Source organism: Triticum urartu, unplaced genomic scaffold (assembly GCF_003073215.2).
Source record: "Triticum urartu cultivar G1812 unplaced genomic scaffold, Tu2.1 TuUngrouped_contig_4665, whole genome shotgun sequence".
Classification (NCBI taxonomy): Eukaryota; Viridiplantae; Streptophyta; class Magnoliopsida; order Poales; family Poaceae; genus Triticum; species Triticum urartu.
Genome location: NW_024115272.1, coordinates 1 through 12,298, shown reverse-complemented (window position 1 = coordinate 12,298; position 12,298 = coordinate 1). Strand labels below are relative to the sequence as shown.

Below are 12,298 nucleotides of genomic sequence, written 5' to 3'. Positions count from 1 at the left end.
CCCCCCCCCCCCCCCCCTCCACACACACACAGAAAAAGAAGGAAGTATTACTTGTAAAAATTATAAGAAATTATAGTTCTACATGAGTCTTGTCAAATTCCTGCAAATGGCCTTAGACTAGCCACAATGGATAGTAACATAGAGTAGTAACATGGTGCCCATGTTACTACTCTATGTTACTACCTATATAGTGGGAAGTAACATATGTGTGGTAATATGCAACACTTCATTTATTAGGCTATAGACTCATTTTGCTTTGATATGTGTGATGTTATTCATAGTAGTAGTAACTAGCTATGTTACCACATGTCTCTCTTTCTTCATTTATTGTTTGCCACATCATTCATTTTATCTAGGTATGTGTGATGTTACTACCTATGTTACTCCCATTGTAGATAGTCTTAGAAATTAAATAAACCACTTAAACCAGAAAACCATTAATTAATAATAAAAGAAAGAAAGAGATCCAATGAGGAAATAAAGCGTCCTCTGCGACCGCAAGGGGTACCCAATAGACGCACACCCAACTCGTTTAAAGCCGGCGAGGAAGCCCAGGAACCGCCGCCCACTCCTCCACTTCCCACCTCCGAAACCACCCAACCAACCATCTCCTCCCCTTGGGAGCCCGCTCGACGAGCTCCGGTAACGGCGCAAGCGCTGGTCGTCGTCGTCTCCGGCCGGCGACGATGGCGGCGGCTGCACGGGCGCACGTGGAGAGGCTCCGGCGGGAGCGGTACTACATCGGGCGCGGCGAGCAGAACCCGCTGGCGGAGGACATGCACCAGGCGGTGAACTACCTGAGCCAGGAGCTCTACTCCAAGGACGTCCACTTCCTCATGGAGCTCGTCCAGGTGACCCTGCTTTCTTCTTTCGGCACTCTGTTTTTCTTTTTACAAATGCTACTACTATGCTAGTAGTACAAAAAAAAACCAAGAGTGTGGACTCTATTATGCGTGCTCAGATTAGTGTGGATTTATTTCTATGCATTTTCAAGAAAGCGTACGGATCTATTGGTTTTTTTCCTAAAAATGCTTTAACGAATTATTTCTATGTGCATTTGGTTCATCTTGTGCTCGTCGCCTACAAAAATCTACAGTTCTGATTAATTTCATTGTTATACATACACCCCTAGTGAACTTTCCGGCCTTTTTTTCACTTACAACTTTATGTTTTATTATTTGCGCAGAAACCTGGTTATTTTTTCCCACAAAAAAAAATAAAAAAGAGATCCTGCTATTTTCCCTGTATTTTATCAAATTTCCACATATCTCTGTACCTTCCCTCTTTCTCCAATACGAAACAACAAATTCTTTTATTTTCAGTTGGAAAAGGCAGCAATGTTTTATTTTTAGTATTTTTCTTATATGTCCTATTAATGTAGAGTAATTTCCTTTACTTTTCTAAGCACTGTTTAGTGATAAGTGACTGTTGGTTTCTCTGCTCACCACAATTTCCTGTGAGCTCATTTGATGTCGAGTAGGGCCTACCCTTCAGTTGCATAGTATAGGATCGGACGTGGATTTGGTGAACATGGGTGCGTACGCACCCTTTATGAATAGTAAATTAGAAAAAATGCTAGAAAAGATAAAAGAATCTGAATTTATTTTGTAATATACATAGTCAATCAGTATACTCGCATATGAAGCTTCACGAAGAAATCACATCCGTGGTAATCTAGGCAAAAATGACAAAATCGAAACTAATCGAAGCTATATTTAAAAACACTGTTTAATGAATAGTATGGTCGCATTTGTATTTTCTTCACTAAGAATAGCATGGGTGTCAATACATCATGAAACTTCACACGTGAGTAAAATGGTTGACTAAGGTTCATACCGTGAAATTTCAGAAATTTTTAATTTTTTTCTAGTATTTTTTGTGAATTTACTATTCGCATGGGTGCGTGCGCACCCATGTTCACCTTTGTATTTTCGTTTTACTTGGGACTAGGCACTCTGAGCCTATAAACTTGCATTTTCTGTGTTTACTTTGCATTTTCAGTTTTCACACCACAGTGCATTTATTCAACTCGTATTTGGGTTCTTCTTTTTTTTTTGGCAAGGGGACTCGTATTTGGATTTATGGTGGCTGGTGGCCATGTTCTCCAAAAAATGGAGGGCTAAATGATCTCGTATTTGTATTTATGAAGTAACTGTTTTAGGAACACTACTACGGTAAAGAAAAGAAAAGAAAAATACCAAATTCAGATCCAATGAAACCATTTTCTGTTTTACGGAAAACAGAGATCTCCTTTATTTCTTTTCCACAATAAGAAACCATTGCAGATCCGATGTAACCATTGTAGCTTTAGCCTTGAGAACATTTTCAGTTTGACTATTGCCTCCATGCTATTTTGCAATTTACCTGTTTGATTTGATAACTTGATACTACAGTCTACAATTTTGCCATCAAGACTGTTGAAATAACTGTGACTCTGCCAAACTTGTGTGTTGCTACATGACCTTGTTTTCTCAAATCTCATTGAAGTTTTGGTATATATATATATTGCATTTCAGATTAATGCACTTGATTCAGCTGTATTTGCTCAATATCACATCCATGTTAATATTTTATTCCTCAATAACTAGAACGCTGAAGACAATGACTACCCTGATGGAGTAGCACCTTCATTGGAGTTTCTAGTAACATCAACTGACATCACCAGATCTGGTGCATCGTCAACTTTACTCATTTTCAACAATGAGAAGGGCTTCTCTCCATCCAATATTCAGTCTATTTGTGGTGTGGGCAAATCAACGAAAAAAGGAAACAGGGACAAGGGGTACATTGGAGAGAAAGGTGAACCTTTGCAGCTCATGAATCCTTTTGTGTTAATTTGGCCAATTTTAAGCATTTTACCTTTTAATGTTAGAACTTCAATTTTGTTAGCGCGTCACCGGTTGGAACTTTCCCTGTCAAACGGTATGATAGCTGCTATATATCAAATGACATATAAGATGGGCAGAATTCTATTTAGCACTTAATTTAGTGCTTAATTAGAATGGTGATGGAGCAAATATTCTCATAATGTATATGTATTTTGCAAAACAAATTGGGTGCAGCATGCCCAGTATTGCTTGAGATGATTTGTGGTGCAAGATATCATGCGTTCATTTCCTGACACTCAGAAACAGAGATGTGTGCATGTTTTGTAAAGTGATCCACACACTGGCCTTTTAAGATCCATTGTATCTAGAGTAAGACTCGTTATTTATCATATATATTACTGCATCAAATCTTCTTGATGTTAAGTTGTCACTTCTGTATTTCACTATTGTCTCAAAAGTGTGTGGATCTATTTCTTTCTTAGCCTTGCTAGGTAAAGTTTAGTTTCTGGTAGGCTCCTAAAATTCTTCCTTTTCATGGCAAATTCATGCACATGGCACATCAACTTTATTAACAATTTTTTCCCCTCCTGTTGTATGTTTCTGATTGAAAAACATTACCCTTCATCAATAGCTTACTGAAGCAGATCCATCAAATACAAACTTGGTATAAATAAAATTAAGCATGGGTCACTTTACTTTTGTTTTTAAGGCATGCTGGGCAATTGTTTCCATTCGTAGCAAGATACGATGTGCAAAAGATACATAGGCCCATATAACAGTTTTAGCCATTTCATTTGAAGAGTTAGTCTGTGGTTATGTACATGCTTAACGTATATGTTCCACTTATATTGAAACTCACAATTTGTAATATCAATGTCTCTTTTTATGTAGGTATTGGATTCAAAAGTGTGTTCCTGATATCAAGCCAGCCCCATATATTCAGTAATGGGTATCAAATCAAGTTTAATGAGAAGCCATGTCCAGAATGCAATATTGGATACATTGTCCCGGAGTGGGTTGAATCCAGGCCTAGCCTTTCAGATATCAAACAGACATATGGGTCTACCAGAGACCTTCCAACAACCTGTATCGTCCTGCCTTTGAAGGATGAGAAGGTCACTGCGGTGAAGCAGCAGCTGTCAAGCTTGCATCCAGAAATGCTACTGTTTCTGTCAAAGATCAGGCGGCTTTCTGTCCGTGAAGATAACGGCAACGCTAGAGGCAGCACTGTTAGTGAGATTGCAATATCGAGTGAGAAGAACTTTGAAGTGAGGAAGAACATGCACGCGGAGTCTTACACGGTCTTTTTATCTGCTCAAGAGAATGAGAGTGAAGCAGAGTGCGGGTACCATATGTGGAGGCAGAGGTTCCCTGTCAAAGCAGAGAACAGGGTGGACAAGCGTACTGAAATCGATGAGTGGGTCATCACCCTAGCCTTCCCTCTTAAGGAGCGACTATCTCGTGGGAAGCAGCTATCCCCTGGCGTATATGCTTTCCTTCCCACGGAGATGGTAACGAACTTCCCCTTCATCATTCAGGCTGACTTCCTCCTTGCATCGTCAAGAGAGGCGATACTATTCGATAGTCCATGGAACAAGGGAATTCTGGAGTGTATCCCAAGTGCATTCATGAATGCCTTTGTAGCACTTGTCAAGTCCAGAACAGATGCACCAGCAATGACTATTCCGTCGATGTTCCATTACCTGCCAGTCAGTCCTTCGCTGATCCCTTTACTTGAGCCTGTTAGGTCTGGCATCAAAGAGAAGGTTCTCGTTGAGGATATAGTTCCATGTGAGTCTCACACTCCACAGAAGATGTTTTGCAAGCCTTGCGAGGTTGCGCGGCTCAAACCAGCATTTTGGGATATCCTTGTCAAGGCGAGAGAATCTGGAGTGGACCTTAAGAACCTGTCAACCCATGGAACCTACATTCTCAGCTCTCATTTCGACAAGAGTGCATACAACAGTGTTCTTACATTTCTGGATGTCAACAGTGTGAGCCATGAATGGTATGCAAAATGCATCGAGGGGTCTAATCTTGTCAGCAATGTAGATGAACAGCTTTATCTTGAACTTGTATCTTTTGTCGCAGACAGTTGGCAAAGCTTTTCCAGTACAAAGATGATGCAAATTCCTCTGCTGAAGTATGTTGACAGGAACAAAAATGTATCTGTCTGGAGCATATCTAGAGCTAGTCAGTGGAGTGATAGACTGTGTATTGCATCTGATCGGAAGTGGATGTCATGGCTTATCAGCTGGAACCAGGAGTTTCCATCTTCTAACCGGTTTTTTGTGCCTCCCAGTACACAAACAGCTCTGCAAGGTTTCGCGCAGAAGGAAAAAGTGACATACTGGCTTCAGAGCCATGCAAAAGTGGAGATTGTATCTGTATACACTTACGGGGATATTGTGGTCAAGTCCTTGAACTGTGATCGAAGGCCTGCCATCGCCTTTTCTCACTTTCTGTATCATTCATCCAATAAGAACTACATGGAGAGCTATCAGTTAGCAGACCTGTGTTGTACCATGCCGGTAATTGACAACTATGGCAATGCAGTTACGGAAAGACAAAGCATTCTAGTTCCTGCAAATGGTAGCAAATGGGTTGGACTGATGGGCACAAACCCATGGAGGAATGAGAAATACATCGAACTGTCAGCAGATTACAAGTCAGCAGGTCATTTCGCCGGGTACGACACACCGGCAGATCAGATCTTGGATTTTCTCAAGACAAAGATGCAGGCCTCGGATGTGCCGTTCATACACCCTCCAAATGCAAGTTTCCCGACAGTCTCATCACCTCTGACTGTGGACAATGCAATCTTGCTACTGCAATGGATAAGGAATTTGAAGGCAAAAGGTGTACAACTACCAGCTAGTTTCTTGGCTTGTGTGAAACAAGGAAGTTGGCTGAAGACATCAGTCGGATACAAGCCCCCGGCTGAATCATTTATGTCCAGTTCTGAGTGGGGTAATCTCTTGCAAAATGGGTCTTCCTGTGTTGATATACCAATGATCGATCAACAGTTCTATCAATACAAAATGAATGCATATAGGGAGGAACTCAAGGTGATCGGGGTAAGATTTGAATTTGGGGAGGCATCAGCTTACATCGGCAGATGGCTCATGTCGATGGCGGCAAGCAATATGCTGACCAGACAGCATGTATATGAGCTGCTTCGGCTGATTCGGTTTCTTCAACAGAAGGTTCTGTCACCAAGTGAACTAGTCAACAGCGTGAAAGATGGACAATGGATGAAGAGTACTCTGGGCTACAGGTCCCCTTCTTGCTGTATCATATATGATTCAGACTGGGCAGTTGCATCTTGTATCAGTACCCAGCCATTCCTTGATGTTGGATTCTATGGCGAGTCCATCCTTGACTACAAACAAGAGCTGAAGTTGCTTGGTGTTCAAGTTGGGTTTGAAAACAGTGAAAAGACTTACAAGCTTATAATTGATAATTTCAAGTTCAGTTCTTCATCTATCACTTCTGATGCTACTGCACTAATCCTCAAGTGCATCCGGTATGCTAGCCCATGTGATGATTTCTTGAGGAAGCTCAGAGATTTGAAATGGTTGAAGACCAATGTGGGATTCCGTGCTCCTAGTGAATCTTTTCTTCTAGATCCAGAATGGGAGTGCCTGGTAAAGGTGTTCGACGGAGTTCCTGTAGTTGATTCTGGATTTTATGGCAGTAAGATAAGCCCGTACAAAGAAGAGTTGAAGAAGACAGGGTTGATCACAGGATTTGACCAGGCATCAAAGGCTATAGCAAACATTTTCAAGCAGATGGTAGAGAAGTCATCGCTTACAAAGGCGAATGTCCTGGCTCTGCTAGCATGTTATGGGCAGCTGAGAACACACAACCCAAATCCTGTTGATCTTTTCAACTCCATGCGAAATGAGAAATGGGTGTACACATCACTGGGATTTAGGTCACCTTCGGATGCAATCTTATTTGATGAAAGTTGGCAGTCTCTGTCACCCATTGCAAAATTACCTTTCATCAATGATGGTGACTCTAATGGTGGTTTAGGCAAAGAGATACATGGTTACAAGGCTGAGCTGAAAGAACTAGGTGTTACAACAGAAGTGAAAGCCCATGGTGCTAGGTTTGTCATCAATGGTCTCAAGATTCCTGCAGACACTGCAGATATTTCTGCAGCCACCGTGTTGTCGTTGCTTGGGTCTGTTAAGAGCTGCTTGGCCTGTATGGCAACATTGCCCAAGGAATTTATGAAGGAAATCACTAGCTGCAAGTGGTTGAAGACAACACTTGGATACCAATCTCCTGATGGATGCATACTCTTTGATCCCAAGCAGTCTTCCATCTGCATAACAGATGGCCCTTTCATCGATGAATCTTTCTATGGTTCAGAGATCGCCTCATTCAAGGATGCACTGGCGGCAATCGGAGTAACTGTGGATGTTAGATGTGGGCATGGCCTTGTTGCTCAGCATCTGAGGAGCCACAAAGAAACTGCTACCATTTCCAGGATCTACTTGTACCTCAAGGAGTGCAGCTGGGAGCCTGAGAAGAAGAACAAAGAGGGCACTGACTGGATTTGGATACCAAATAAAAGGGGAAGTGGAGAATGGGTGAGCCCGCTGAGCTGTGTTCTTCATGATCAGAACAACCTCTTCAGCCAGCAGCTGCATTTCCTAGACAGATACTATGATGACAGGAAGCTGCTGGAGTTCTTCTCATCTGTTTTCGGCGTGAGGCATGGCCCTGATGCCGAAGACCACTGTAAGCTCTGGAGCGCATGGGAGAGCTCTGGCGGTGAGATATCCGTAACCAATTGCTCTGCTTTCTGGCAATTCATGGCAAGGAACTGGAGCGAGAGCATGGAGAGGCTTTTCTCTGGCTGCGTGAAGGTCCCAGTTTGCACTGATGGGAAGATCATCTTATCGCAGAAGGAGGACGTGTTCATTCCTGACGATCTGCTGCTTAAGGATCTGTTCGACAAGCTTCCTCGACAATCCATTTTTATCTGGTACCCTCCTTCCGTCTCTCGAGCAAGGCTCAACAACATATATGGCAGCATCGGTGTTCAGGCAGTATCCAAAGCTGTCAAGAAGAGCGATTCTTTTGTCACCTTGGGCCAGGATGGCGGTTGCAAAACGGTTGCTGACCAGCGTGAGGTGATCAGTGCCGGTCTGCTCCAGATAGTCCTTGCCTTCCTTGCTGATCCTGCTCTGGACATTTCCTCCAAAGAGCGGCACGCGATGGTCTCATCTCTGCTGAATGTGAGCGTCCTGGAGACCAAGGAGCCGATCATGGTGGGGTACCGCGTGAAGCTGTCTTCCGGAGAGGCTGTGGACATGGAGGCCAGCCGGATGATCAGGTGGGAGAGGGAGAGCTCAAAGCTGTATGTTCAGCAAAGCAATGGTGCTGGTGCTGCAGCTGGTTACAAAGAGAAGATCGAGTTTGCGACGAACTTTGCTGACGAGATAGCCCGAGGACTGCTGTTTGAGACGCCAGACCGCATCCCTTCGCTTGCTGAACTCGTGAAGGTCGGCAGCCTGGTGGACTTCCAGGACGATGCTGTCAAGTACCTGCTGAAGTCGAAGAATCTGCAGCTGTTCCCTGAAGACGAGGCGTTCCTGAACGCTGCATCACTAGGTCTGTCCCTCCCTGACAAACTCAGAGTTCATCTCACTATAGCACGTCTGAATTTTTCCCTAGTAATGATGCCGCTGTATACAACTCCAATCTTCTTCTTTATGGACAATATAGGTGGCAGCAAGAAATGCTAGGGGTCTTCGGATTTCGGATGCTCCGTTGCGATTAAATGGTGAGGACAATTATTTTGATTCTTTTGGGCTTGGGCATGCAGGATGCTGTTCATATGCTGCAATGGAGCCTGACACTTGTCAACTTTTCCTTGACACAGGCTGTTGATGGCCGCAGTGGCAGGGAGAGCTTTGGTGGTGCTGCGTTATCTGGAGCATTATCAAGAATGCAAACTAAGTGCTTCATTACTAGCATCTCAAGGCAACTTGTTGCTTTCAGTTCAGCACTAAACTAGCTGCTGTTTTGCTTGCTATCGTAGTAACTTGTGTGGATCTCTGTCTTGTGGGCCAGAATCTGTTTAATTAAGTGTCTGAGACTTCTTAATGCTCTTGGAACTGATCCTAGTTAGTTATGCTGTCTCTGGTTACCTTTGCATTAGTATCTGTTGTCTGGGATGAATGCTGCATGCACAGTTCTTGTTGGTTAAATTTAAGGGAATTTGTGACCGCCTTTTCGAACCCTGGGTGCTTGGTACCAGGTTGCTGATGACTGTGCTGCGAATGTGGAAAAATCAGCTGGCTCTGTTCAGCCGGTGCACTTTGATTTACTGAATTACGGTGTTAGTTTTCATTGAATAGTTCATTCGGGAAGCCAGGGTTACCTCTGAAGATCCAAGTAGTTGCTTAGTAGTTGCAGAGTGAGAGGATTAATTGATCATGCTCACGGCCATTTGCTTGCTTGCAGTGCCTTTAACTTCGAAAAAACAGGACGATGTATCAGTTTCCGCACAAAAATTTGAACAGTCTGTCAGGAATAAATAACTGACGGACCTTGATCAAAATCGACGTTGTGTCGGCCAGGAAAATAAACTTGGCGTCAAGTTTGTTTGAGTTTGCTGATGCAGTGTCAGATGTCTCATGTGCATGAAGAAAACATGGTCCACCGACAGTCGATTTACGAGAGAAACAAGAAAGCTTTGCGATCTCAACACATCAAGAAGAAACAAAAAAAATGTTCAACACCAACAAGGATGACCCAGGTTTACAAGAGCTAGCCGGAACAATCATTGCCTACCGACCATCGAGCCCACACCCCTGTCTCTGCCGCCTTGACAGTGTCGATCAAGCGGGTCTGATGTCATCAAAGACGGCCCTTCCCCGGTTCGTCATGTGGATCCTGAGAACAGAATAGACAGATCATCATTACTTTCTGGAGTGTGCAACGGGGCAAGAAACAACTGTGCCGTGTGGAGTGACCAGCAAAAAAAGTTGACTAGCTGTTGGAGCAAATTGGACCGGCTTTCCACCGTGGCAACTCAGGCGATTAGTAAAATTTATTTAGTCTACAAAACTGTCCTTACTAAGAATCTTCTGCTCCAACACTCAGCTAGCAGGGTACCTCACGCTACTTCATTAAAAAGTGCAAGGAAATTACACTGGTAAGGCCATCACTATCTCTGGGTAATCAGTCAGTAGGACTCTTATCTCTCTGTCTCTCTCTCACAAACACACACACACACGCATGGACATTGAAAGTTATGCTAATTGAGTACAGATTAATGTTAGCACTCACATTATGTAATGCCCAAAACCTAGACTAATTAGGGAACTGCATATAAAACGGAGAATCAAAAGTTAGACTAATTAAGTACAGATTACTGTTAGCAGTCATTATGTGCACCTCCTTCATCATGTTGGTAGGAGTAGCGACAGTTGTTGCCAGGAGGGTGGCTTCAGACTCATTGATGTATTACTTTGTAAGGCTTTGTTCAATAATTAATAAAGAATGGCTGTGTGCATCGCTTGATGCAGAGGTCCGGGGTTATCCTCCTTTTCGAGAAAAAAGTACAGATTACCATTAGCACTCACATGAAACGGAGAATTTTCGTTTCAGGTATGAAAAGAACATCAATATTCACTGACAACAAAAATATATATATTCATTGCTGTTAATAAAGCTAAAGGTGCTCAATAAGATTTGCATTTATAGTTTCGGTCGGTTATTGCTGCGTACTGGAATTGCATGTCTTTTTCGTTTATCTGGGGAGGCTAATAAAAGATGAAAACAGAAAATCAAAACTAAATCTACAAGGCAAGTGTTGCTGTACTACAGTTTAAGAATGTTTTTACTGCCGTGCGTGAGTATTCTAAGTGTGAACTGAAAGTGACTGGCATCCATCTCTTCATGCTGCTCGGCCTGTCTTAGTTGAGATACTAATCCAGCATTAAACTAATCGTGGCAGCTTTCAAACTGAGAATGAACTAAAAGGAATTATTAAAGGAAGAACAGGACCCTTCAGACCTGTGGGCCTCATCCAGTCGCTCCAGGTAGCATATAAGTACATCTCTCGACCGGTGATTGTCTTCACCTCAGCTCAGCAGCTTCATCCCAAGAAGCCAATCACTACTGCACAAGCTAGCCTTTGTGAGATTACAATGGAGGGCATAAATGATGTCAACATGGACAAATCAGAAGAGATCATCATGCCGGGGTTCCGGTTCCATCCTACCGACGAAGAGCTCGTTAGTTTCTACCTCAAGAAGAAGATCCAGCAAAAGCCTATCTCTATTGAGCTCATCAGGCAGCTGGACATCTACAAGTTTGACCCGTGGGACCTCCCAAGTAAGCTTGCATCTTCTTACCTCTCCTTGTTATACATCTTTTTTTCTCTCTTTAACAGATTGGACGCAATTGACTTTTGAGAATTCCAAAGATTGTACTAGTATCTTCCAAGGAGAGGCTAGGAATTAGGATGCTCATTCAACATAAGTTGGTTTCACCCTTAATCTTTAGTTAAGAAAGTCTTGGGCTCATCCGTTCACTGGAGGTTCAGTTGAACGAAATCAGTAGTAGTATTGACCATCTTCTCATCACAAGCTAGCCTACAGTACATAGATGGATTACTCACCTTACTGCTGCAAAGTCTAACTTCCATATCCCTTCTCAACGACAGAGCTTGCGAGCACCGGTGAGACGGACTGGTACTTCTACTGCCCGAGGGACCGGAAATATCGCAACAGCGCGAGGCCAAACCGAGTCACAGCAGCTGGGTTCTGGAAAGCCACAGGAACAGACAGGCCGATCTACTCCTCCGAAGACACCAGGTGCATAGGCCTGAAGAAGTCCCTTGTCTTCTACAGAGGTAGGGCAGCAAGAGGGATCAAAACCGACTGGATGATGCATGAGTTCAGGCTTCCTTCGCTAACCGATCCATCACTTCCCAAGAGACCGATCGACAAGAACATCCCGCTCAACGTAAGCATTTCAATTCATATTATGTAGTTACAGAGCTAAATTCAAATGTTATGTCAAATTCTTAAGGTCACTTTTCTGTTGCCCAAAACAGGACTCTTGGACCATATGTAAGATCTTCAAGAAGACCAGTTCGATGGCACAGCAAATGGTGCTGTCTCACACTTGGGGGCCTCCATTGCCTGGGACAACTGAGCAAGATCTCTTCTCCGCAATGCAACCGATGCAAGCTTCACATTTTGCTTCGGAGAGCTCCTCCCGCTCATTGCAAGTTGCAGAGGCACCAGCAAGTCAGTTCAACAGCAAACATGGGTTCCAGGGACAGCAGCAGCTTCAGAAACCCAGCAACACACAGGATGGCTCTTCATGCAAGGTCATAAGCTTCAACTGCAGTCCATCTCTGGAACTGGAAGGTCCCACCATCTTGCCATTCCAAACACAGACATCACAGAAGCCCGTGCACACTGCACCACCGCTCT

General features: G+C 43.5%; 1 protein-coding gene and 1 long non-coding RNA gene across 3 annotated transcripts; one reads left to right on the top strand and one right to left on the bottom strand.

Annotated features, from left to right (window-relative positions):
- Nucleotides 1-516: 516 nt before the first annotated feature.
- On the top strand, nt 517-8,994 carry LOC125528141. The gene is made up of 5 exons (XM_048692650.1): nt 517-851; nt 2,589-2,799; nt 3,720-8,456; nt 8,571-8,628; nt 8,728-8,994. The coding sequence occupies exons 1-4, from the start codon at nt 687-689 to the stop codon at nt 8,588-8,590; spliced, it is 5,133 nt and encodes a 1,710-aa protein (XP_048548607.1). The 5' UTR covers nt 517-686; the 3' UTR covers nt 8,591-8,628; nt 8,728-8,994.
- Nucleotides 8,984-12,285, bottom strand: LOC125528143. Of its 2 annotated transcripts, XR_007292328.1 has the most exons (5): nt 11,476-12,285; nt 10,869-11,388; nt 9,398-9,743; nt 9,229-9,320; nt 8,984-9,121 (listed from the first exon to the last, which is right to left on the bottom strand). It is a non-coding gene; the product is annotated as an uncharacterized LOC125528143 (long non-coding RNA). The 2 variants fall into 2 exon arrangements; XR_007292327.1 differs by having other exon boundaries at nt 10,869-12,285.
- Between the last annotated feature and the right edge of the window lie 13 nt (nt 12,286-12,298).

What these genes read in the sequence shown, in the direction of transcription:
- LOC125528141 (XM_048692650.1), top strand. Translation starts at nt 687, where the DNA reads ATGGCGGCGGCTGCACGGGCGCACGTGGAGAGGCTCCGGCGGGAGCGG. An exon ending in GGGGTACATTGGAGAGAAAG is followed by an intron (nt 2,800 to 3,719) that starts GTGAACCTTTGC and finishes CTTTTTATGTAG; the next exon opens with GTATTGGATTCAAAAGTGTG. An exon ending in CCTGAACGCTGCATCACTAG is followed by an intron (nt 8,457 to 8,570) that starts GTCTGTCCCTCC and finishes TGGACAATATAG; the next exon opens with GTGGCAGCAAGAAATGCTAG.